At 40.8% G+C, this 27,648-nt stretch overlaps 1 protein-coding gene across 1 annotated transcript; it reads left to right on the plus strand.

Annotated features, from left to right (window-relative positions):
- Positions 1-2,038: 2,038 nt before the first annotated feature.
- On the plus strand, positions 2,039-23,156 carry LOC132177584 (protein TIC 40, chloroplastic-like). Its single transcript, XM_059589958.1, has 6 exons — positions 2,039-2,099; positions 2,881-2,926; positions 9,377-9,471; positions 22,176-22,279; positions 22,348-22,395; positions 22,783-23,156. The coding sequence occupies exons 2-6, from the start codon at positions 2,883-2,885 to the stop codon at positions 22,840-22,842; spliced, it is 351 nt and encodes a 116-aa protein (XP_059445941.1). The 5' UTR covers positions 2,039-2,099; positions 2,881-2,882; the 3' UTR covers positions 22,843-23,156.
- The last annotated feature ends 4,492 nt before the right edge of the window (positions 23,157-27,648 follow it).

Consider the following 27,648-nt stretch of genomic DNA (forward strand, 5'->3'; position numbering starts at 1 on the left):
AAGTTTCATTTGGTTAGTTGGAACAAGGTTTGTTCTCCGATCTCTGAGAGAGGTTTAGGGATCCGAAATTTGCGTGTGATGAATCAAGCTTTGTTGGGGAAATGGTTGTGGAGATTTGCTCATGAGAAAGAGGCTTGGTGGAGGAAGATCTTGATGGCTAAGCATGGTGCGGTTTGGGGCGGTTGGCGTTCTAGGGATCCTAGTGGTCCACATGGGGTGGGGCTATGGAAGCATATATGCAGGGGGTGGAGGTCACTTCAGATTTGTCCCTGGTCTTGGGTCCAACATCAGGTTTTGGGAGGACATCTGGTATGGTGACATGTCTCTCAAGGATGCTTTTCCTGGACTCTTCAATATTGCCACCAATAAGGATGCATCTATTGCGGATAACAGGGAGTGTCTAAATGGCTCTGTGCAGTGGAACGTGTCCTTCATTCGCAGGGTTCATGATTGGGAAGTGGAGGTCTTGGCCTCTTTCTACACGCTCTTGTATGCGCATTCGAGGAGTGGAGTAGGGGAGGATAGGATGTGGTGGATCTCTTCTCGTAAAGGAACTTTTGAGGTAAGATCTTATTACAAGATCCTTGCTTCTACAAATCCCATCCCTTTCCCATGGAAAAGTATTTGGCGCACTAAGGTTCCTTCAAGAGTGGCTTTCTTTGCTTGGACGGCTGTGCTTGGGAAGACTTTAACATTGGATAATGTTTGGAAGAGAGGTATTGTAGTGGTAAATCGTTGTTGCACGTGTGAATCGGATGGGGAGTCAGTTGATCATCTCTTTCTTCATTGTGGGGTTGCGCGTATCTTGTGGAATGCCGTGTTCTCTTAGTTTGGTTTGTGTTGGGTGATGCCTGGTTGTGTTAGGGAGTTGTATGCTTCTTGGTGGGTGGGTGGCAAGTCTCGCAGTGCTGTTGTGTGGAAGATAGTTCCTCTTTGCCTCATGTGGTGCATCTGGAGTGAGAGAAATGCTAGATGTTTCGAGGACTCATCTAGGAATATAGAGGACCTTGTACACTTTTTCTTGTACACTCTTTTCACTTGGACTACTGGCTAGCTAGCGCCTATAGTGATTAGCTTCCCTGACTTTCTTTTTATGTTTTCTTCTTCTTTTTCTTCCTCTTAGTCGCTCTCTTGTATACTCCCTGTGTACTAGGGTTGCGCCCCTCTGCGCTCTTTAATACATCTTTTTACTTATCAAAAAAAAAAAAAATATATAGATTTTTGAACATCATAAATTTTGATCTAGTAAACTTGTAATTATACATATATTTAGACAGTAGATGAATCAATGATTTACCATAATTTTTCTAATTAATCTACTTCTGGATCAACTCATGCAAGAGGTCCAAGTTCCTTTGATTTCTTACATTTTTTGTATACCCGAGCATTTCATAAGTGTTATCATGTTTGTAGATTTCATTGACTTGGGTTTTGTAGCAGTTGTCTGGGTGGCATTGGAAATACATGCTGTCAGGGTCATAAATTACAAATAGTTGGCCTTAGGAACTCTCCAGTAATTTGAGATGTTAGGATCTGTGACAGCATTTCGTAAGTGTTTCATGTTTGTAGATTTCATGGACTTGGATTTTGTAGCAGTTGTCTGGGTGGCATTGGAAATGCATGCTGTCAGGGTCAGAAATTACAAATACTTGGCCTTAGGAACTCTCCAGTAATTTGAGATGCTAGGATCTGTGACAGTGTACAACAGTCAGATGCTTTACATGCTATTATTATGCCAAGGTGGCTGTTCTAATGTTGCAATGATTGATACTTGGTGTTCTGTCTTCTATCTGGGATAAGTTTCATTTATTCTATTTTTTGTCTTTTTCATCTAATTGTTTCTGCTTGCATATAAGTATGTCGTTGATCTTCTTTCATTCTTGTCACACATGTTATTACTAAGCATTGCTCCACAGAAGTTATAATTGTTTGTGCATACTTAAGTAAATTATCTAGAAATTAGTAACATTGTGTCTTCTGCTATGCCTGTTCTAGCATATATCATTATTATTGGTTTCGGATTTTGTGAAAGTGAATTCTCTTCATATTTCTTTGCAGCCATTTACCGGAGGAGTTCAGGAATCCTGACACCTTAAAATGTAAGTTAATTCAATATTTACCAGCGCAAATGTTTGGAGCACTGTAAACAGTCTCTATACCCCATCCATCTCTAAAAGAAATAAAAAATAGAATAATGTCACTCTTTTACTTCCTTTTTTTTTTTTTGTTTTTTTTTTTGTCCCCTTTTGAGAATGGTTGATCATCGTTCTAGTCTGGAAAAACCTTATATAATTGAATGGAACACACATAACAATATTTCCATTTTTTAGAACCTTAGATGTCAGTTGTGGAAACAATTGATTAGAACTTTATTTTATTTTATTTTTTTAGCATTTTTGTCTGGTGGATGTGATGTGTTTTGTCTGGTGGATGTGATGTGTCTTCCTTCATTAAGGGTTTGTGCATCAGTATCATTCTTATTGCCTGAAATATCTGGTCCTGTTTTTGGGTGGGTTTTGTTTGGTTTGGGTGTTGGGTCTTTCTTGTGCTTGCTTTACTTGAGTGTTTCCTGTTGTATACTGTATGTGTATTTAGGGGCGCCTTACACTTTTTATAAATTTCTCTTTACTTATATATATATATATATATATATATATATATATGGTCTCGTTTTGTACATTTCCATTCCTTTTTAATTGCAAGTGAATAATTTCTATTATGTCATTGGAGCTACACATCATTAGTCTATAAAGCTAGAATTAATTTTGTTTCTCCAGATCATGAGGTATTGAGTCTAGTTATTTCATGCAAATTTCAGTCTTGGCTTGTTATTTTACACAGCACTAAACTATTAAGGTTTTTTTTTTTTTTTTTTAATAGGGATGCTACAAAATCCACAATATCGTCAACAACTTGAGGAGATGCTGTAAGACCTTTTTCACCTTTTATTCATACGATCTTGTTGAGACTGCAATATAGTAATGCAGAGATTTTGTGAACAAGTGCTTTGGAAGACATGCTGTAGTATTTTTATTAAAGCTGTGAACAGATTATGCCAAAGCAATCATTTTTATGTTTTGGTGTAATGTTTTTTTATTTTTTTTATTTTGATAAGTAGAGTCAATGTATTAAAAAGCGCAAGGGGTGCAACTCATGTACACAGAGAGTATACAAAAGAGTCCACTACATAAGCTTTAAACTGAAAAAGACGCACAGAGATCTATAAATTCTGCAAGCATTGAAGCTTGCAAAGAATATCCCAAGACCCTCCATGAGAAAGTGTTTGGGGCACCCTTTTCTTCAATTCTATAATTCCCATTTCACAATCCTCAAAACTCCGCGCATTCCTTTCTCTCCATAAGGACCACATTACTCATAAAGGGGCCATCCTCCAAAGTTGCATGACTGTCCGCTTCCCCTTTGCCTTCTCCAACTTCCCAGGCATTCCTTCAAACTCCCCGGCATCACCCACGTTATACCAAATAGCAGAAGAATCATATTCCATACTTCTACAGCAGCTTCACAATGCACTAAAAGGTGATCAATAGATTCGCCACTCTTCTTACACATACAATACTACTCCGTCACAATGATATTTTTCTTTTGTAGGTTGTCTAATGTTAAAATTTTTCCCATAACCGCCGTCCATACGAAGAAAGCCACCACGGAGGAGCTTTACTCTTCCAAATAAGCTTCCACGGGCCATCCACCAGAGCTGGATTAAATCTTCACCTTGTAGAATGACTTTACCTCAAAAATTTCCTCTTCGAGAGAATCCAACTGATTTTATCTACCCCATCATGCCTTACCTGTTGGGAATACAGCATTTCGAAAAATCTCGAAACCTCCTCCAGTTCCCAATCATGCGCAGGCCGAATAAACCTTACATTCCAATAAATAGCACCATTTACCATCTCCATATTCTCCTCCACCCATGCCACCTTTACACATGCTATATTGAACAAGGTGGGAAACAAATTCTGCAGTGATACCTCCCCACACTACACATCCTGCCAAAATAAAACACGAGACCCGGTTCTTACCTCAAAACACATGTTGCTTAAACTCATCCCACCCCCTTCGGATACTTTTCCACATTCCCACCCCATACAACCCTCCTACCTCCTTGAAACACCAATCACCCCTCATCACCTCATATTTATTCTCCACTAATTTCCTCCACCACGCATCTCTTTCATTTGCAAATCTCCACAACCATTTACCCAATAAAGCTCGATTAAATTGAATCAAATTCTTTACCCCTAATCCCCCCGCCTCCGTAGGCATGCAAATTTTGGACCAATTTACCAAGTGGAACTTGAACTCGTCACCTTCACCTCCCCACAGAAAATTTCTTTGTATTTTTTTGATCCGCTTCGCCACAGTCGCTGGAATTTGAAACAGTAATAAGTAGTATGTGGGTATGCTAGATAGCGTACTCTTGATCAACATTAGTCTCCCACCCTTGGATAAATACATACGCTTCCACCCTGCCAACTTCATCTCCATCTTCTCTATGACCTTATTCCATATAGAGGGGTCCTTATTATGAGCCCCCAAAGGTAGCCCCAAATATATAAACGGCATCGAGTCCACTCCACACTCAAGGATACTTGCCAATCCTTCTACATCTTCCACCTCACCTATAGGAGCAATCACAGACTTTGATAAATTTATTTTCAGCCTCGAAACCACTTCAAAACACAACAACAAACATCTCAAGTTCCAAAGTTGTTCAACCTTTGGCTCGCAAAAAATAATAGTATCATCTGCAAGTAATAAGTGCGACACTTCCATTACCTCATCAAGCCGCGAACCCACCGAGAAACCAGCCATAAGCTCTCTCTCCGCCATTGCCTTCATCATCCTACTAAATGCCTCCATCACCAACACAAATAATAAAGGGGACAAAGGATCCCCTTGTCTCACTCTCCGAGAACTACTAAAAAAAATCTGCTAGTGTTTCATTAATGAGCATGGAAAATTGTACAGTACAGACACAATGATGAATCCAACCTCTCCCCTAAACCGCATCTCTCTAACATGTATAATAAAAAGTCCCAATTGACATGTTCATAAGCCTTCTCCAAATCCAACCTGCAAATAAGACCTGGTTGCCCAGCTCGAATCCAGCTATCCACACATTCATTCACCATTAACACCAAATCTAAAATTTGCCTGCCTGGTATAAATGCATTTTGGGTATGTGATACAAGCTTCCCCATTACTGAATTCAACCGACTAACCAAAACCTTCGAGATTATTTTATACACCTTGCTTACTAGACTAATAGGTCGAAAATCCTTAATGTCCACTGCCCCAGCTTTCTTTGGAATAAGTGCAACAAAAGTAGCATTAATGCTCTTCTCAAATTTATCACTATCATGAAATTCCTTGAAGACCGCCATCAAGTCCTCCTTAAGCACCTCCCAACATTTCTGATAGAATGCCATAGTAAAGCCATCCGGTCCAGATGCTTTATCACCCTTCAATTTCCTCACCACCGCCCAAACCTCTTCTTCCTCAAAATCTCTCTCCATCCATAATCTCTCCCCTTCCTCTATGGAATTAAGATTTTCCATCAAAGGATCTAAGAATGTGGTTGGTCTCTCTTGACACTGCTCAAAATACAGAACTTTATAAAACTGCACAATATGATCCTGTATAGCTGCCGGATCCTCAATCCTATTCCCACCCACCATCATTGCCGTAACCGTGTTATTTCTCTTATGCGAGTTTGCCAACCTATGAAAGAACTTCGTATTCCGATCACTCTCTTTTAGCCACAATGCTCTAAATTTCTGCCTCCAACTCATTTCTTTGTGAAAGAGTGTCTTCTCTAAGTTTTGGGAACACTCATCTTGCCGAAGTGTCTCCTCCTCCGTTAAATCTCTACTTTCTATTATGCTATCCAGCCCACCCAATACCTCCTCCAACTCCTTTTTACGTTTTACTATGTCTCCAAAAACCTCCACATTCCATTTTTTGAGATCCCCTTTCAAAGCTTTCAACTAACGAGCCAACACATAACTGGTGTTACCTTCGAAAGAATAGGAGTTCCACCAACTCTTGACCTGCTCCACGAACCCCTCCGCTTGTAACCACATGTTTTCAAACCTGAAGGGTATACGACCCCTTCTTCCAGTTCCACACTCCAATATCACTAGAAAGTGATCTGATAATACTCTAGGCAACCTTTTTTGGCATACATTTGGATAGTGTTCCTCCCATTCTGTAGAAATCAAAAATCTATCAAGTCTGGACCCTGCACGCCTATTAGACCATGTGATCCGCCCTCCTACCATTGGAAGATCGATAAGCCCATGCTCAAAAATAAAATCAGCAAAAGCGGTCATTGCTTGCGTTTGTCTTGTAGCCCGTAATCGTTCTCCAGGGTTGCGCACGACATTAAAATCCCCTCCCACACACCAAGGTCGATCCCACACATTCATTACACCTCCTAGTTCATCCCAAAAATTGCTTCTGATACTAGCATCATTTGGCCCATAAACACCAGCAAAAGCCCATTCAAAATTTTCTGTGACACTTCGGAAGATAGGCTACTACAAAATGCCCTACACATTCCTCAACCTTCTCCACCACTAGTCTATCCCACATTAATAAAATACTTCTGGATGCACCCGTAGTTCTCAAGTATAGCCAACCAACATGATTACACCCCCACACACTCCGAATCACCTCAATATTAATAACCTCCATTTTTGTCTCCTGTAAGCACACAATATTCGCCTTCCACTCTCTTAGTCTCCTCCTAATCTTCACTCTTTTCTTTGGCTCATTCATACCTCGCACATTCCACAAAATTATTTTTGGCTTCATTAACAAGATTTTCCAGCCCTCCGTTTTCCATTCACTTTACGCGATCCCTTCACATTATAGTTCATTGTGCTTTCCAACCACTTTAATTCACGACTACCTCGATTCCCCACTTTATCATTCCCCTGTTGACCACTACCCCTTCGCCCATTTGCTCTATTGGTCTCGATGGCAATAAACAATGCCAGCAACTCCTCCTCATGCCCATCACACTTGAGTCCCAATTCTAGCACCCGTTCTAATACCCAATCCGGAGACACAGGCTGAGTTTCTCCCGCTCCCATAAGGGCTAGGGGTGGAATATCTAAAAACTCTGCCCTCCCCCATTTCATCTAGTAGTCCAACCCTTTCTATTATTGCACCAACCCCCTCACCAACGTCCAGACACTGCTTGGCCACCCTCGCCTCTACCATTTCTTCAACTTCCAAACCTTCAGACTGCTCCATAAGTGTCACCACAACCAGCCCCACCTCGCCGGTAGTTTCTGCACCGCCGGGTTCCTTAGTTGTCGCCTGTATGTCTCCGGCGGTCTTTCCAGTGAGTTCTGGCATTTTCGAAAACTTACCCACAAACTGACCCATAGCTTAAATATCTCCCAACTGTTTTGTGCTCCCCTCTTCGGCCCTGTCTGCGTCAGACTCACCCTACTCTGCTACCCCTGTTGCCACCTTACCTCCTGTCACCGTCTCTGGTGCCATGAAAACAAAGCCGGCAAGGTCTAGGCCTTCTCTAGTACCATCTTCGGCCATCTCTGTCTTGTTTTCAGCCTGCCCAGCTTGTCCTTCCTTCTCATCGGCGTGTTTTGTGCCGAGAAACTCCTTTAGTTGCTCTGGGGTCTCATTCCGATCAGTCGCCGGTGATTCTGCAGTCATCGGTTGGTACGTGTGGTCCTTCTCATCGGCATGTTCTGTGCCGAGAAACTCCTTTAGTTGCTCCAGTGTCCCACTTTGATCAGTCGCCAGCAATACTGCAATCACCGGTTGGTACATGTGTTCCATAGTTTTTGGGCGCCATCTTCTGTTTCTGGGGGCGTACGTATATCTTACGATACCTATTTATTATTTGAAGTCTTGTGGGTTTATCTACCGGCTCCACAACCAATTTGGACTGATCAAGCCCATTCTCGTTCTCCCCTCTTGGAGCCCAGTCCTTCAACCCATTCCCCCAGCCCAGCTCCAGCCCCCTTATTCCCCCAGCCCATCTCCAGCCCCTTAGTCCCACAGCCCTGCTCTAGCTTAGATAGACAGCTGGCTATCTGTTTTTGTAAGGAAAGCAATATCTCCTTAATGCTCGTGATATCCTCCAGGTTGTGTGGCGCCATAATTTCCTTTTGCTGCAGGACGTGATCTCCAGAATTTGCGCACGTTCCTTACTTAGTTTGGGATCACCCTCACCGGCTGCTTGTGTACCAAAATTGCCGGCCGTGATTTTTTCCTCAACCACCGCCGCTGCATAGGAAAGCCGGTTTTGAAGCTCCATCTGCTGGTTTTGGGTCCTCGCCGGTGGCATCGCTTTGGTCCCTCCGCTCGCCAGTCCTGTTTGTATCTTCCCCTCCGACTCCTCCCCATTGATCACCCCTTCTCTATTCTTCTCAAAGTGTAACTTTAGCAGCTGCAATTGCGATCGGCAATCTTTCCATCCCTTCCCTTCATTCCTCTCCGGTATAATCACAAAACTCCTCCATCCCTTCCCACCATATTCCGAAAACTCCAGGTAATTGCCGTGGGAATTCTTTCTTCGCTGCATCATGTATGAAAAGCTACCAAATCGAAAAGTCCTCCAATTGTCACGAACGATCTCAATATTTGTCAAATAGTCCCAGACACTCACTAACCAGAAGATGGTTGGCCATGCCATGATCACGTCTCGTGTTTTTCCCCGACTCTTCTCCGCCAATTGGACTCCACCTTGCACATTCAATCTAATCTCAAAAGATTTGGTTTCTACATAGAAATACCCCAGATAACCCATTTCTCCGCCAATTGGACTCCGCTTTGCACATTCAATCTAATCTCAAAAGATTTGGTTTCTACATAGAAATACCCCAGATAACCCATTTTTCCGATCAAAACTCGATGACCCTCTACCTACACTGCCTAAACACTAATCAGAATTCACACATGCACCATCACTGTTCCTCACGCGCCGCTGGGATGAGAGAGAGATTCATGCTGACGTGGTGAGAGACCTCCCAGGGTAGATATTTTTTATTATTTTATGATTTTGTGATTATAGAAATATTTTTTAGTATTTGGTGTAATGTTTATTACTGATTTATTACTATGTTCTCTTTTGGTATTTGACTTCCTCTTTCATTTCTCTCCCTCTTAGGCGCTCTCTATTTATACTTCCTGTGTATATGGGTTGCGCCCCTCTGCGCTTTTGATATAACATAATAACTTATCAAAAAAAAATGTTCTCTTTTGGCCCAGTAGGTTGCAGTTCTCTCGGTAGTTATATTATGATCTGATAGCCTAAAATATTTTCTAATTTGTGATGGTTCTTAATTCCTTTCCCATACTTAATATTTTTTTGCAGGAATAATATGACCGGAAGCAGCGAATGGGACAAGAGAATGATGGATTCCTTGAAAAATTTTGATCTTAACAGTCCTGATGTTAAGCAGCAGTTTGGTAAGTTCTAATTGAACTACTCTCTGCTCTATATTCAATGTTCCATACATTTTTTAGAAGTTTTGGATGTCCTGTTCATTTTGCATTAGGGTTATTTGAGTCGGATGATGGTTGCATGATTGAGTTTTTATCTTCTGGTCCTTTTAAAAAAATAAAATAAAAATTTATGATATACGTGAACCGAGTTCTTTGATTATCCAGGACCATCCTGCTAGAATAAGTCAAGTCTTTTGCTGTTCTTTGCTGACTTAATAAATACAAAATTTCCTTTGAGGTCTGTTAGCGTTTAGGTAATTTTTTTTTTTTTGGCTCTTCACATAATTGAGAATTTTCTGGCTGTATCTGCTTTGAGTTATTGTGTACATACTTATTAAAATGTGTATTTGTGTATTTCAGATTATTTCTCCCTTACCATTAATCCAGATATGAATTGCTGGTATCTTTCAAAATTAAATTTTATATGGCTGGAGAATCTGAAGTCTTTCGAGACTGATGAAATTATAAATTATCAAGTTAAGTTTGTCTAGAGTACAAAATATGTTAATATAATGTGGAAAGTGAACTCTACTCCAGATATTACAATCATTAAAATGAGATGCGCAACCCAAGTACGTGGGAAGCTTTTTGACTACTAACAAATTCATTAGAAGCGCTAAAAGACGCACCAAAGTACACGAGCAGTATACAAGAGACACCTAACTAGAAAAGGAAAAAATATCAAAAAAATTTATGAAAACTAGGAATATTAAGCCTTTAACTTCACCGCCGTCCTATCTCTATCTTTAAAGTTTTGATAATTTCTATATCTCCAAATGCACCAAATCAAGCAGTGTGGAATCATCTTTTAAACAGCTTCACTTTCTACCAAACTTTTCTCTCCAACAAACAAGGAGATCTAGCACTTGGCAGGGGGCATGACCCTTGCTAAGCCAAAGAAACCGAAGATAGAGTTTCATAAAGCACTAGCTATCTTGCAATGGAGTAAAAGGTGGTCTATGATTTCCTCACTCTTCTTACGCATGCAACACCAATCAACCACAATGATCTACTTCTTTCTTAAATTATTCATAGGGAAGATATTACCTAAAGCGGCCAACCAAGCAAAGAGAGTCACTCTTAAGCAGACCTTATTGTGCCAAATACTCCTCCAAGGGAAAGGAGTGTTAACATGGGGAATTGAAAATGATCTTACATCAAACAACTCATGAAAGGAACCTAAAAAGTCTTATTCTCACCGCCAAGTCTCAATCTGACGAAATACAACTGATTGAAGAATGAAGTAAAGAAATCCATCTCCTAATCTTGCGCTGCTCTAATGAAATTAACATTCCATTGAGGAAAGCCATTAGATAACTAAAGGTGATCCGCTACAAAGACCTCCCTAATGCCGGCAATACTAAACAACTTTGAAAATGCTACCTTAAGGTGTTACTCCTCATACTATACATCATGCCAAAATCTAATCTTTGAACGATCACCCACCTTGAATCTAAAATCCTAAAAAATTCCTCTCTTGTTAAAGAGGAAATTGACGTTGGTCTCAAGGGGCTGGACTTGGTGCTTAAAAGTTTGGAGGCTAGAGGGCCTTTGCAAGAAGAAAAGGGCTCAAGAATTGCCCATGCAATAGGAAGGGATCCAAAAAAGCCCAGTCTGTTAGGCAAGGACTCATACAGAAGGAGAAGGAACGCGCAATTGGTGGGAGACTCTCAAAGGCTTTACTAGACATGAGGTGGGGGATGGGACTAGCATTAGCTTTTTGGCATAATTTGTGGTGTGGAGATATGGTTCTTAAGGTAGCTTTTCCAGTTTTATTTGGTATTGCTTGTGCGAAGGATGCCTCAGTTGCGGCTAATATGGAGTTGTTGGTGAATCCAATCAATGGAATGTCAGATTTTCTAGAGAGGCACATGACTAGGAATTGGAAGTCTTTGCCTCCTTTCTCCAGGTGTTGCATTTAGTCATAGTGAGACGAGGGTGTGAAGATAGATTGTGGTGGATCTTCTCCAAAAGAGGCCTTTTCCTAGGTCAAGTTCCATTTTTACTCCTTGGCTTATACTGAAGGTAGGCGCTTCCCATGAAAGAGTGTGTGACGGACATAGGCTCCTCCAAGGGCAGTCTTTTTTGCTTGGTTGGCAGCTCTGGGCAAAATCCTAGCTTTAGATAATCTCAGAATCCTTTTTTGGTGTATATGGAGAGAGAAATAATAGGTGTTTCGAGGATGTGGAGAGGTCTTTTGAGGACACTTTAGCCTATTGTTTCCATACTCTCTATCTCTGGACTGTAGCATATGTTTTTTCGGTTTCGATTAGCTATGATGATTTCCTTGTACGCTTTTCCCCTTCTAGTTAGGTGTTCCTAGTTGTATACTTCCAGTGTACTTTGGGGCGCCTCACGCTTTTAATAATATCAGTTACTTACCTATCAAAAAAAAAAGATAATCTCAGAAAGTGACATGTTATTGTGATGAATAGATGTTGCATGTGTAAGAGAAGTGAAGAGACGGTGGACCATATTCTTCATTGTGAGGTAGCTTAGTCGTTTTGGGATGTCTTGAGTTATACCTAGACTGGTTTTCGATTTGTTTGCCTGTTGGTGGTTTTTTGGAATGCGGAGGAGTGCCGCGGTCTGGAAGATGGTGCCTACTTGCCTCTTTTGGTGTTTATGGAGGGAAAAAAACAATAGGTGCTTTGAGGATTGGGAGAGGTCCTCGAAGGACATTTTATCCTTTTGTTTTCATACATTGTATCTTTGGACTGTAGTGTTTGTGTCCCCATTGTCGATTAATGATGGTGATTTTCTTGTTCGCTTTTCCCTTTCTAGTTAGGTGATTCCTTTTGTATATTCCATGTGTACTTTGGGGCACCTTACGCTTTTAATAAGACTGGTTGTTACTTATCAAAAAAAAAAAACTCCTACTAATGAATTTCCAAAGACCAATTCCATGTGATCCACTTAACTTCTTTAGAACACCACCCACCCCATTGAATACCATATTTAAAGTCCATCACCATTCTCCACAAAGCCTCTCTCTCATACACACAACACCATTACGACTCCCTTGGAAAAGTCCAGTAGAACACAAGCAAATATCGGACCCCTAAAAAACCCCTAGAAATTAGAGAACATACCTTGGGCCAACTTAACAAGTGAGAACTCTTCACTCAAATCTTCCCACAAGATATCTCGTTGTAACTTATAAGGATAATGGGGACATTAGGATGGAAGATGACTATCCTTTCCCCTTGGGTGTTTTTCCTCCCTGCAATGCCCTTGGATCGGATCTTGTGTGAGTCGCCCCCAAGGCTGTCCAAAAGGGCAGTGGATGAAGCAGTTGCTCTTTTGCTGTTCTCGTCGGGTTTTTGGTCATTTTCTCAGGTTTTGGAGGGTTTGTCTAGTGATCCCCCTTCCCTGTTTAGGCCAGGGGTGGTCCCACCTCTCTCAGAGGTGGGAGAATCATTGAAGCCCGTTTGTGCTTCTAAGTCAGAAGGAATGAGCGAATGGAAGAGCTTGGAGAGTTCTATCAATTATGAGGGTTCCAATCGCGGTAAATGCAAGAGTTTGTAGGTCTTTTTTGGTGGGGTGTTGGTTTTGTTTTGTGGGTCTTGGGTTTTGTGGGTTTTGGGTCTTTTTTTTTTTCTTTTCTTTTGCTTGGTATCCTTGTGTATACTTTCGGTGTACTTAGGGGTACCTTACACTTTTTTTTATTAAGCACTTTGATTACCTATAAAAAAAAAAAAAAAGCAAGGAAATCTCGTTGTAACTTCTCAATGCACCTAGCAACTCTAACCGAGAGGGCAAAAAGAGAAGAAATAAGTAGGTAGATTAGACAAGGTACTCTTAATCAAGATTATCCTACCTCCTTTAGACAGGTACACCTGCTTCTAACTAGCCAAACGACACTCAATCTTCTCAATAATGCCATCCCAAATAGATTTGGCCTTAAAAAAAGAACCCAACAGAAGACCAAGATACTTTTTAGGCAAAGATGAAACCTTGCAACCCAGATGCATGCCAGATCTTCTACATTATTGACATTACTAACAGGGACCAATTCTTTTTTTTGATAAGTAATAATGATATAAAGCAAAGCGCAGGGGGGCGCAACCACATACATTGGAGTATAAAGAAAGCGTCTAAGAGGGAAAGAAATGAAAAAGACAATCAGAAAAACTAATCGTTAAAGGAGCAAGCCAAGCGGCCGTCCAAGAGTAGAGAGTAAAGTAGAAAATATGAGAAATTTCCTCTACAGTCCTAGTGGAGTTCTCAAAACATCTAGCATTTCTTTTATTCCAAATACACCACATAAGACAAAGAGGGATCATCTTTCACACTACCGCGCTTCGAGAACGTCCTCCCGACCACCAGCAATCGAACAAGTCCCTTACCCTGCAAGGCATGACCCAATGCAACCCAAACCGACTAAAAATGGAGTGCCAAAGAACACTTGCGATCTCACAGTAGAGAAGTACATGATTGACTGACTCTCCTGTCTTCTTGCACATACAACACCACTCCACTACTACAAGGTTCCTCTTCTGCAAATTATCGTGAGTTAAGATTTTGCCTAGGGCCACGGTCCATCCGAAAAAAGCCACTCGGAGAGGCACCTTGGTGTGCCAAATACTCTTCCAAGGAAACACCTCATGATCAAAGTTGGACAAGGCCTTGAAGAGCGACTTAACCTCGAACTTACCCTTCGTAGACGAGGACCAACAAATACGATCCATAGTACCCATGGAGATCTTGCAAGAGTATAATCGTACATAGAAAGAGGAAATTATGTCCATCTCCCAATCCTGGATTGGCCGCATAAAAATGACATTCCACTCGACAACCCCATTCCTCCAAGTAAAGTTATCCTTCACCCAAGCTTCTTTATATCTAGCAATACTGAATAGGGATGGGAAAGCCTGCTTCAAAGAAATTTTCCCACACCAAATGTCATGCCAGAAGCGCACTTTCGAACCCACCCCCACTTCAAACTGAATACCTTTAGCAAAGAAGTTCCAACCTTGTCGAATATGCTTCCATAAACCCACCCCATGAGAGCCCGAAACCTCCTTCGTGCACCACCCACCATCTTGGTCTTCGTACTTAGCTTTGATAATCTTGTACCAGAGAGCCTCACCCTCATTTGCATATCTCCAAAGCCATTTCCCAAAGAGAGCTTGATTAAACTGATGCATCTTTCAGATGCCCAGACCACCGGAGTGCAGGGGACGACAGACTTGATTCTAACTTACAAGATGCAACTTAGGCTCATCTCCCATCCCTCCCCACAAGAAGTCTCTTTGGATTTTCTCAAGCCTTTTTGCTACACTCATGAGAATCGGAAACAAAGACAAAAAGTAAGTCGGAAGATTAGACAACGTACTCTTAATGAGAGTTAAACGGCCTCCCTTAGAGAGATACATTCTCTTCCAACCTGCCATCTGACGCTCCATCTTTTTGATCACATCATTCCACATAGCCGTATCCTTATACAACGCCCCAAGAGGCAGACCCAAATACTTCATAGGCATATTGGCAACACTACACCCAAGGATATTAGCTAAAGCCCCAATGTTCTCCACCTCACTAATAGCCACAATCTTTGACTTTCCCAGATTAACTCTCAACCCCGAAACAGCTTCAAAACATAAAAGAATGAGGCGCACATACCGTATCTGTTCGGGAGAAGCTTCACAAAAAATCAAAGTATCATCAGCAAATAACGAGTGAGTAACCACCAACTCCGAGAAGACCCTATCTCACACCGAAAAACCAGTCAAAAGGCCTTGGTCAGGCCTCCATAACAAGCACAAAGAGTAGCAGAGAGAAAGGATCCCCTTGCCGTATTCCCCGCAAGCTGTTAAAGAAGCCTTCCGAAGAACCGTTCACAAGGATGGAGAATCTTACCGACGTAATATACCACTCTATCCAATCCCTCCACCTCTTTCCAAAACCACACCGATGCAGCAAATACATAACAAAGTCCCAATTTACACGGTCATAAGCCTTTTCCAATTCCAATTTACAAAGAACACCTGGCACCCTGGATTTTATACGACTATTCACAAATTCATTTGCAATGAGTACAGAATCTAGGATTTGACGACCCCCGATGAAAGCATTTTGAGAGTTGGAAATGATCTTACCCAAAACAGTTCTCATCCTATTGGCGAGTACCTTAGAAACAATTTTGTACACCCCTCCCACCAAGCTAATGGGCCGAAAATCCTTCATCTCCACCGCATCCGCCTTTTTCGGAATCAAGGAAATAAAAGTTGCATTTAAGCTCTTCACCAATTGACGTCTACGATGGAACTCAGCAAAAACCGCCATAACATCATGTTTAATTACACCCCAACAAGCTTGAAAGAAAGCCATGGAAAAGCCATTCGGGCCCGGTGCCTTATCACCCTCCATACCTTTTACCACCTCCCATACCTCATTTTCCTCAAAATCTCTTTCTAACCACCTATTATCCTCCTCATCAATGGACAAGAAGGGTTGGTTATCCATTCTAGGTCTCCAAGTGCTTTGTTCCGAGTATAAGGTTTGATAATATTGCACAATGTGATCTTTTACCTCAACTGGATCGTCAGATAAGACACCATCAATACGAAGCGCTTCCACCCGATTGTACCTTCGATGAGAGTTGGCCACCTTGTAAAAAACCGAGTATTTCGATCCCCCTCCTTGAGCCACAAAGCTCTCGATTTTTGGCGCCAATGAATTTCTTCATACAACAAAGTATTCTCCAATTCTTTCGACATATCTGCCTTTCTAATCTTCTCCTCTTGAGCTAAGCCTCTCGATTCTGCCATCTCATCCAACTCCTGAATTCCTCCCAACAACTCCTTTTTCCTCCCAATATCACCAAACACCTACTCATTCCACTTTTTCAAATCCACTTTAAGGGATTTCAGCTTATTAGCTAATACAAAACTAGGCAAACCTTCAAACGAATAAGACCCCCACCAAAAACTAACCTTGTCAACAGAACCTTCGGATTTAAGCCACATATTTTCAAATTTGAAACACTTATTACCTCCACGAGGATCCCCACAGTCCAGTAATAAAGGGAAATGATCGGAGAGCAGGCGTTGAAGTCTTCTTTGTGACACCGCTGGGTAATGATCTTCCCAATCTGAGGAGAGCAAGAACCGGTCAATTCTAGACCAAATCTCATTCTCTTGATTATTAGACCAAGTAAATTGACCCCCCATCATCGGAATGTCCACCAAATTGTTCTCAGATATAAAGTCCGAGAAATTCATCATGCTAGAAGAATAATAAGAGACACTAGAGCACTCACTAGGAAACCGGACAATATTAAAATCCCCACCAATACACCAAGGGATCTCCTACACATTCATCAAACCAGCCAGCTCTTCTCAAAGGACCCTTCTCTCCACATCATCACTTGGGCCATACACCCCCCCAAATGCCCAGACCCAATTATCCTCCACATTTCGAAAGGAACACGCCTGGCTGAAATGCCCCACACACTCCTCCTTACACTCAACCGCCCTCCTATCCCACATCAGTAACACACCCCCCCCCCCCGACAACCCATTAGACCCCTTATACATCCACCCCACATGTTGATCTCCCCAAAGACTATCAACCACTTCACGGGAAATATCCTCCATCTTAGTCTCAATCAAGCACACTATATCTACTTTTCATTCTTTCAAGAGACCCCTTATCCTCATCCTTTTTTTGAGCGCATTCAACCCTCTTACATTCCATGCGACGATGTTAAGCTTCATAATCCACCAATCGACCCCTCCCTCAACCCCTACCTTGCATAATTTCCATCTGGCCCCTACCAATAATACTAGAACCTCCAGATTTCTTTAACTCCTGAAATCCTTTAAGAGCATGATCATTGGCATAAAAGCCTCCCAAGTCCGAATCACATTGCACTCTAGATGCTTCAATAGAATTGAACAAACCCGCCAACTCCTCCTTTTTCCCTCATCAGATACACCAATTTTAGGGCAAAACTTGAGGCAGCTTTCAACTACCCAGCTGGAAGAATCCTTCTCCGCCCCTAATTCCCCCATCCCTCCTGTTCCTGAGATACTGTCCGTGCCTACTCCAAGCCTTATAAATTCCATCACTGGCACACGCTCAACACCTTCCTGTCCTACAGGAATCGGCGATCCCAGGCTCATTGCCTCCCCCTGAGGAGCCTCCGGCAAACAGCCCCCTACCACCACCACCCCAGTATTCAGACGAGAAGAAGATTCCGCCAAAAATTGACCCCTGGCCGAGCCCAAGTCCTCCCCTGCCCAAGCCTCACCGATGTCCAAATGACACTCCGGCGAGCTCTGTGATTTCTCCGGTAGAGATTGCGTTTCCGGCACCCCCTAAGTAGAAGTTGGCTTCGACCCAAGGATCCCTTTCCCTCTGTCCACCGGCCGACGAAGAAACTTCTAGCGAGCCCACCAGTGTTGCGTTCGAAAACTGCGGCCCAGTCTTCTTCTTCCTATAATAAGTCAACAGAGTTTTCCTTTTATCAGTGGTCTGAGCTGCGAGCGCCGATCTTTGAGGGTCCCTGTTACTGGGCTTCTCGACGGTCGGAAACCCATCACCTCCCTGGGTAGAAAAGCCGAAAACCTCCGTGGGTGCTTCTCCTTCCGCTGACCCAACCCCCCCTCCCCCTGGTAGGGCCCTTCCAGCCAACGGTGACATGCTTGCCGAACTTACCAAGTTTGGTCGCAGGCCCTTCGGGGCTTTCTGTGTCTCCAGCATCGGAATCAAAACGGCTGAGGATGTAAATCCTTTTGGTCCAGCGTGGTCTGGTCTATAGTTAAAGCCCACGCCTGGGCCCAAACCACCTTTGGGCTTAAAAGCTACTTTCTTCTTCACCTTATGCTTCCTATTGGTTTTTGTAGCTTTGCCCTCCAACCCACTCATCTCCTTCCCTTCTGATGCCGATTTCTGCTGGACAAACAATTCTCTAACACCCTGCCTAAGCCCACTGTCCTCCAATAACTTCATCACCAAATCTACCTTCGTCAGCCCCACATCACACTCCCATTTCAGCCTTTGCAATGACTCCCTAACGTTGAGGAGCTCGAGACTTGCAGCAGAGTAGGTCTGCCCAACATGGCTCCCCATCCCCTCCCGTCCCTTCAAGTGGTCAGGACCAGAAAACGATGCAGACCCCGTCGCCGGCCTTTGGGAACTACTCGCCGGAGCTCTAAACGACACCCCCATTCTGTCTCCATCCTTCAAACTGCACGTTCCAGCCTTTGCATGTTCTTGGACAGACCTCGCCGGACAGTGGCTCTCTGTTGGACCCACCCCAGAACCACCTTGGAACCTCGCCGTAACATGGGTTTTCGTCATAACCCACGGTTGCTTGCCATAAACATGGACTTGCCTTTCCCTATCTACAGGAGCTTCTTTTAGCCACCTTGGGACCTTGGCAATCGGTTCTAAAAAGGAATTGAAACATTCCTCAGTTGGCTTCAACGATAACCTCAACGTCTCCGCGTAACTCCTTTCCTTCACTACCTTGTCGTTCTTGCCTTCCCCGACCACTCGAGGATCACTGACCGCTCTGTGCTCACGGAGGGATGAGTTTGCCATGAAACGTTCCCACCCTATCCGACGACGTCCTTCTGGAATGATGATCGAGCCACACCTTCTTCTACCATCAAATTCCTCTACCGTCAGAAAATAACCATGCCTATTAGAGCATTTCTAATCGATTATTCTAGGATACCCAGCTCTAGATTGATCCCAAAAGACTTCAGAGTTATCCACTGTCACCAATTCCTCCACTATTCGCACTAACCAAGCTAGCTCATCCTTCTGCATGAAAATAGACCTTCTGAATCTTTTAATTCTCTCAAAAATCCTCACCCCTGATAACCCTTCCTTAATCAGCACTTCAAAAACCTTGGATTCCACGGACCAACTTCTCGACCCAGCCATGATGTTCACCAAACAGCTAAAACTATCCCAACCGGCTCTCACGTGCCACCCACGCTCCGACACTCAGGCGGAAGTGGATGAGAGAGGAGAACTTTAACGAACTGCAACTATTTTAAGACCCGAAATAGCTTCGAAACATAAAAACTAGCACCGTAGAGGACAAAGGTGATCTAAATCCACCTCACAGAGAATCAAGGTGTCGTCCGCAAACAAATGATAAGAGATATCAATCCCTCTAGCATTCCAATGCCCCACATAAAAGCCAAATAAAAGGCCTCCCCTCAATACAGCTGAGATCATCTTACCTGAAGTCTCCATAACAACAACAAACAGTAAGATCCCCTGTCTCAGACCACAAGAACTACCAAAAAAATGGGTAGGAGTGCCATTCACCAAAACAGAAAAGCGAACTAAACATATGCAATGAGCTATCCAAGAACACCATCTCTCCCCAAAACCACTCCTCAACATGTACAACAAAAAATCCCCGTTACTGTGATCATAAGCTTTTTCTATATCCAATGTACATGGCACATCCATTTCCCCATATCTGATTCTGCTATTTATTGGCCGGAATCTAGAAATTATCTTCTCTTGATGAAAGTGTTCTGAGACTTGGAAATAATCTTCTCCAATACCAATCTCAACCTGTTACATAAAACTTTAGCAATAATTTTGTAGATGCCACCCACAAGACTAACCACCCTTGAAATCTTCAGACAAAAGAAACATCCAATTAACAAAAAGAACACATATCGAAAAATTCTAAGCATTTAGAAAAACGAGAACAGTTGCAGGCAGCTATCCGAACACGAAGAGATTTGAACATAACGTCTTTTGATATTGTCAGTGTCCTCTAACTATTTTTGAAGTTTCGAGCATTGTGGTCTCTCCAAATACACCACATTAAGGACAGGCGAATCATTTTCCAAACTTCTATATTGCATTGTTTTCCAAACTATCCTCTCCAATAAGTCCACAACCCGTTGAGGCTTGACCCACTCTATTTTGAATAAATGGAAGATCGATTCCCATAATTCTCTAGCTACTTCGTAATGGAGCAATAGATGATCAGTGTTTTCCCCACTCTTCTTACACATACAACACCAATTCATCACTATGATGTGTTCTTTCTCAAGTTATCTATAGTTAGGATCTTCCCTAAAGCTATGGTCCATACAAAGAATGTTATTTTCAAATGAGTCTTATTCCACCAAATGCACTTCCAAGGAAAATGAGAGTCATCGGGGGGAATTTACCCATTGTAAAAAGATCTAACCTCAAAAATCCGCCTTTTCGAACGAATCCAACAAATCTTATTCACACCACTTAGTTTCTGTCAATTGTACTGAATACCTCTCAATGTGAGGGTTTCTCATTTTATATAAGAATTGTCTAGCTAATTACAGGTTGTATCTCAGCGATTACAGCAATATAGGAGAACAAATAAGGCAACTAAAATCTACCTATTAATTACAAGATACTATAGCTATAATACAAAAACATGCCATAACTAGATAGACTATTTATGGCTAAATATATATGATATATCTGCCGTATCTGACTAACAGTTTCAACCTAAGAGAATACGAAAAGTGAAGGAGCGAGGTAATTGAAGCCACCTCCTAGCCATGCACTAATCTAATAAAGGTGATGTTCCCCTATAAAGTGTGATTAGAAAAATTGCAAATGATCTACCACTGAAGCCTCCTTAAAAACAAGTTATGCTAAACAACTCCCCGAAAGCTGCCTTCAATGCCTGATCCACACACCACACATCATGCTAAAATTAGATCTTAGAACTCATTGCCGGCCTCAAATCTAATAAATATAGAGAAATCCCTCCATCCTCCTAATATTTCTCCACACCCTAACCCCGCAAGATCCATTGACAGCATTAGAACACCACCCTCCATAGTACATGCTGTCATATTTAAAATCCACAACCAATCTCCACAAAGCCTTCCCCCATGGAGAGAATTGCATTGTCCAGTTGAAATTCGTAGCTAGCAGCATTTGATAAGGATAGCTGTGGTCTTGATTCATAAGATTGTGGATTTGTTTTGGTTCATAAGCCTGAAAGTTGAAAGAGGGGAAGAAATGTCTGAAGGTTAGGAACTTGCTCAGAGATTGGAAGGTGGATATTGTTTGTTTTCAAGAAAATAAACTTAATGTCATATCTCGTAGCGTTGCAGATTATGGGGGTGTCATCATGTGGACTGGGCATTTATCCCTAATAACTATTGATATCCACTATGGTGGGTTTGCATGATCTGATTGCCAATGACTAACTCAGACTCTTAGTTTGGTTGTAATTGGAGGCAAATGGATAGAAATCTCACTCTTGTCGAAAATAAATGATCTTTCACATTATATATTCAAATGGTGCATAGTACCTTTGTAAATAAGCACTTTCACTTAACTGCTTCATCACTCAAAATGGTAGAGCAGAGCTTTCTTAATATGTCTATAATAACCTTTCTGGGTGTAGTTGTAACCATGTGTATACAAAACTGCACCAGTGACCTTTGACCCGCCATCCATTGTTATGTTAAGATTGGTATTACTACAAGAGTATTTTAGAGATTTGACTTGAATTTATTGAATACTTCTAAGTATCTCATAAGGTTTACTTTTCTCTGTTTCACATTTCTGTTTGGATAAAGTTCCATTACACTCTGTAATCAAGGCAAACCCTCTTTGGGTGGATGTTCAGCATTCTGTTTTAACTTCCCTTTTTAATTCTGCTTCTATTTTACATTTTGCAGATCAAATTGGGCTTTCACCTGAAGAAACTATTGCAAAAATAATGGCCAACCCTGAAGTTGCCCAGGCCTTTCAAAACCCAAGAGTCCAAGCAGCAATCATGGATGTATGTTCTACCTGAAGCACTTTTTTAATCTTTAACACCAACTCTCTAACATTATGTTGCCTTTCCAGTGTTCACAGAACCCACTGAGCATTGCAAAATATCAAAATGACAAGGAGGTAAGGCCAAACATTTTTTTTTACCTTAAACATGATTTTTCATTCCTAAAATTATCTGCTTTTAAATTAATGCTTCTATAAGAATACAAATTCAACTCCATTTTTTTCTTTAAAATTAAACTATGCGTCCACCAATTCAAAATTCTCACAGTATTAAAATATACATCCTATAGTAACCTTAATTAAAAACAATCTCAAGTCTCAAATGTATTATATTTAGAGCCATTATTTGTCTCACACCACCCTGTCTTGTTTGTATTGTTCTAATACCGCTTATCTGACCTTTGTCCTTAGTATTCTTTTCTTAGTCCAAGAGTTGTCCTTATTTCTCTCTCATCAAAATAATAAACTTATGTCTTTTTTTTTCCTGTTTCTTTCCAATTCCAGGTTATGGATCTTTTCAATAAATTAACCGAACTCTTCCCTGGAGTGACCGGTCCACCATGATTGTCTTGGTTCATTCACAGTTACTCGATGGTGGAGTAGAAATGCTCATTATTTGTTCTTCATGACCAAGGTGGTAGAACAAAACCCTAAATCTAAAGCATGCATGAGTGAAGTTCTAAATTTTGACCAGTTCTTGTAGACTTAATTCAGCTAAGAGTTCCCTCGCCTCATCATCCCATGGTCTGAATATGTAGATGGTTGAATAAGTTTGCTAGTTGTGATCAGTTAGTTAAACTCTTATTTTGTTGTACTTAATGCAATAAATTTGCTTGCATAGCAAAATACCTCTTGATAATGTCATGGGATTTATCTCTCTTGCTCCCGCACACTTGCATGCACAAAAAGAGTAATAAGCATCGACTTTCGAGGGTTTATAAGTTTTCCATTTCTTATTTTGTTTTGGTTTTATTGTAGCTTTTTTTTCCAAAAGTTTTCAAAAGGTAGTGCTAGACTGGGAAATTGGTTGCTTTTCCTCTCAAAATTCGTTCACCTTTTTTCGTGGGGGGAAGAGGAGGGAACTCATTTTGTAAAACCACCTCTCGTTTTATTAAAACTTTGTATAACCTCTTTTCATTTTCATTTTTTTTTTTTTTTTTTTTAAGTACATCTAACAACCAAAAACAGACAAACAGAAAAAGAAAGCAAGCTAAGGGATGGATCTTTTCCACTACAGATGGGGTAAGGAGGGAGAAAAGAAGGTAGGAATGCAATCAAAGTGAATTCTAATTGTATCGTATATCCCAATGTCATATGATGGACATAGAAATTAGCACTTTCATAAATCTTCCGAACCTTCCAAGAGGAAAAGTTGGGAAGGCTTTAGTGCAACAATCCATTGAGAAGTGTGGATGAAAGATACCCTAGTTGTATTAGTGAAAGTGTAATGTCCAAGCAATATACTTGTTCTTTATATTGGCAATGGAAGTTCAGCATCATTTCAAACAATTAAAATTAAAAAAATAAAATAAAATTATAATATAATAGTCTAGTATGCACTAGAGCTCATCTTATTGGCATTTCCAATCCATTTCACATTATGAACACCCTTACATCTCCTCCTGAAATATTTTGTTACCAAAACAAACAATGTTAATTGCGCCAAAACCAATGAAAATAAATAAATAAAAATTTTGCATTAGAATTCTCGAAAACAAAACTGTGGGAGCACCGTCGGTGAGATGCCTATTTCAAAGGAATGCAGACGTCATTGTATTATTTAACTCTTTTTTTTTTCTTTTTTTTTCAAGTGTATTAGTTAGGAGGAAGAAAATGACATACAGACACGCCCACAACTAGGGTTGGACGTCCCCACCTAGGCTGGGTTTTACCAGCATCATTAAATTATTATTAAACCCTATTTATATTATATTACTTTTCTTGCCAACTACAAAAAAACAAAAAAACCATCAACTTGCTTTGCGTCACCTTCCTGTCTTAATATTCTGCAAATTCGGCATTCCAGCAATCGGAACGATGATAGCTATTGGCTTGAATGGTATTAGAATTTTTAGTGGCACTATAAAAGGGTTTTTGTTTAGGCAGGCAATAATTAAATGCTAGAAAGTATATATTTTCTTGGTAGTAAATAATGACAGTTGAGTGTCCAAAAAATGATAATAATATGTTAGGATTTATAGCTTATTGGCATATTTTCATGCGCCAAAATCTCACTCTGGCATTTTTATGTGCCAAAATCTCACTCCTGGCACAAAATTAAATACTAGGTTTATTCGAAAGAAATTATTTTAATACCAATTTTTTTTTTTTTTTTAAACCAAATTTGGTGCCACTTGATAGTAAATTAAATATAAATTAAAAGAAATCATAATCATAGACATAAAAAAACATAATACAAAATAATTAATTACTAATAAACATATATAATCGCAACCATATCATTGTTTCTTACAAATGTACTCTTTAATACCAAAATACAAACATACAAAATATCACAAATTCACATAATTTTTCATGGATTGGTGTTAAACTATTGCTCAATCAGTCCTGAGAGGGCGTCTACGATTCTTATCATCTATACCCCTCTTAAGCGATACTTAGTGAACAAGTGCTATTATAGTCACGTCCAAATAAAATAGCTAGTCTGATCCCTTCCTCCAATTTTGTTCAGAGAGAAAAATAAAAATAAAAAAAGGAAACGCGAAGGGATGTGAAGTGAAATGAAAACTCATTGGCAATCACAAAACTGCCCTTGTGTGAACTCATCCATGATTAGCATTTGGCTTGCATGATTCCGAAGAGACAAATATTTTAGACCTTTTTTTGGGTAAACAAGATCATGAAATTTTAAATTCAGTAACAATCAATTGGATAGCTGAAGAATATATATATATATATATATTCTTTAGCTATCACGGAGTGAAAGAAAGAAGAGAGAATTTTCAGCCCAAACAATACCCAATCCAAGTGGGTCATCAGCAGCTGAAAGCAATCACAGTTCTCAGAAATGGCAAGGTCATAGGAACTGAAGAGCCACCTCAAACATCTCCAGATGAAGCATCAACTTCCAAGGTAAACAAAATGGAGAAGGTGAATGCACCTCCCTTCCCTCAAAGGTTAGTCAAACCAAAGAAAGAAAAGCAACTCATGGATATTTTTGAGACCTTGAGGAAAGCAAAAATCAATATTCCTTTATTAGATGCAATTAAGCAGATTCCTTCATATGCTAAATTTTTAAAGGATTTGATGAGATTCAACAAGCACCATTAAAGGATCCGTTGCATGTTCCAGTTGGGCCTATTACTAGAGCAAGATCCAAGAAGATCAAAGAAGCACTTAATGGGCTGATTCAAGAGATTTAGGCTGATTCTAAAATGGGGCATTCCAAGCTTGGCCCAAAGGGAGATGAAGGCGTAATAAATTTGATCCAAGCTATTCATGGAGCAGATTGCACAAAATTTCCTTAGCAATGGCATGGATTAATGGTTGATTATGGCTAATTGACTATCTAATTACATACCAATTAATTGGATGATTGACTTGCCAAATTACATGCTAATTAGTTGGTTGATTGACTTACCTATTTCAAGACCTTCCTTAGGCGTGATTTAATTGCCAATCTCAGTCTATTTTTGGCATAGAGGAGCTGCAAATTTCAGACCAAATCAACCTTAATTTTAGGCTTTTATTAGTTAGTCCTTTTTTACTTTATTTACTTTCCAATGTTGAAACCAATTTAATTTCCTTTCCATAGCAAGTAGGTAGTCATATTTTCAGCCATGTTCTATAAATAACATGCATTCATTGTAATGGAAATCATGAATGAAAATACAAAAGTGAGGTTTGCTTCTTCTATTAGTTCTTCAAAGAACTTGTGAACTTATCAAGGATTCTTCCTTGTGGCGTTCTAACTTTATACCTTCGGTTCGCGTTTCGTTTATAAACGTTGGGTCGAAGGTTGTTACTTTTTATACCTTTGGTTCGCGTTTCTTTATAAATGTTGGGTCGGGGTTTTCTATCTAAAATCTGATTTTTAGTTTTCTTGGGTTAATTTCCAATATTGTTTGTTGGGTCTCAAAGCGTGTCGATTGAGGTTCGCATCAGGATTATTGCACTAACAAAAGGAAGTTTTAGGAGCATGAGACAGTGGCCCTAACAGAGGAGGTAAGTGCAGTTTTGTTAAGGAAATTACCACCAAAGCTAACAGATCCGAGTAGTTTTACCATTCTTTGCAGGATAGGAGACCATCATTTTGAGCATGCATTGCTAGATCTGGGAGCTGGGGTAAATTTGCTGCCTTATACGGTATATGAAAAGCTGGGTTTGGGGGATCTTCAACCAACCTCTGTCACCTTACAATTGGCAGACAGAAGCATCAAAAGACCAAGAGGTATACTTGAGGATGTGTTGGTAAAGGTAGGTACATTTATTTTACCTGCTGACTTCATTGTGTTAGATGTGGAAGAATCCCCTATGCCATTACCCTCGCTTATCATCTTAGGAAGACCCTTTATGAGAACTGCTGATACTACAATAGGTGTGAAAAATGGTACTGTAAGTATGAAGGTGAATGGTGAGACAATAGAGTTCAAAATATTTGATACAATGCAATTACCTCAAGATGATTTTAAATGTTTTGGTGTTTGTATGATCCAAGGTGTTAGTAAGCTAGTTTTACAGGACCCATATAAAGATCTAGTAAAGACCTGCCTCACTCACAAGTTCACAAGGCAAGACATTGGGCCAGTCTATGCAGATGTTATTGAGGACATTAGTGGAGCAAAGCACCCCCTTGAAACCTTCCCACCATATTCAAGTGCCAAGAGAAAGCTCCAGTTGGATGAACGGGACGAATTGAGGTATGAAGCAAATGAGGACACCAAGCTCCACAAGAAAAGACCTAAGGACCATCATCACATAAAGCGTGTCAAGGAGTCCTATGGGCGACTGAAATCATTGACCTATAAAGAAAGTCCTGTCCCTGCACCACCAGGGGCACTTGAGCCACATTCTGTGGAGCTCAAGTGCAGCTCTCCACACTAGTAGCACTACAGCTACAAGTAGAAGCGTTTGAGCAGTCCAGAAGCTCAAGCGCATCTACTCAAAACAGTGGTACTGAGGCCACCGAAGGCGGTACACTTTTCCATCTTTGTTTCCCATCACATCAATTTCCAAACTTTTTTGACATACTCGTAGTGTTCTCACTTATCTTTTGTGTTGTTATACATTATGCATTTAAAAAAAATCACATTCGGTTACTAGGATCAATCGCAACCAGTATGCGATCGAGCGCAGTGATCAATTTTTGGCTTTGTACATTCTGTTAGTGCGATCGAGCTCACCTTGTGC

Source organism: Corylus avellana, chromosome ca4 (assembly GCF_901000735.1).
Source record: "Corylus avellana chromosome ca4, CavTom2PMs-1.0".
Classification (NCBI taxonomy): Eukaryota; Viridiplantae; Streptophyta; class Magnoliopsida; order Fagales; family Betulaceae; genus Corylus; species Corylus avellana.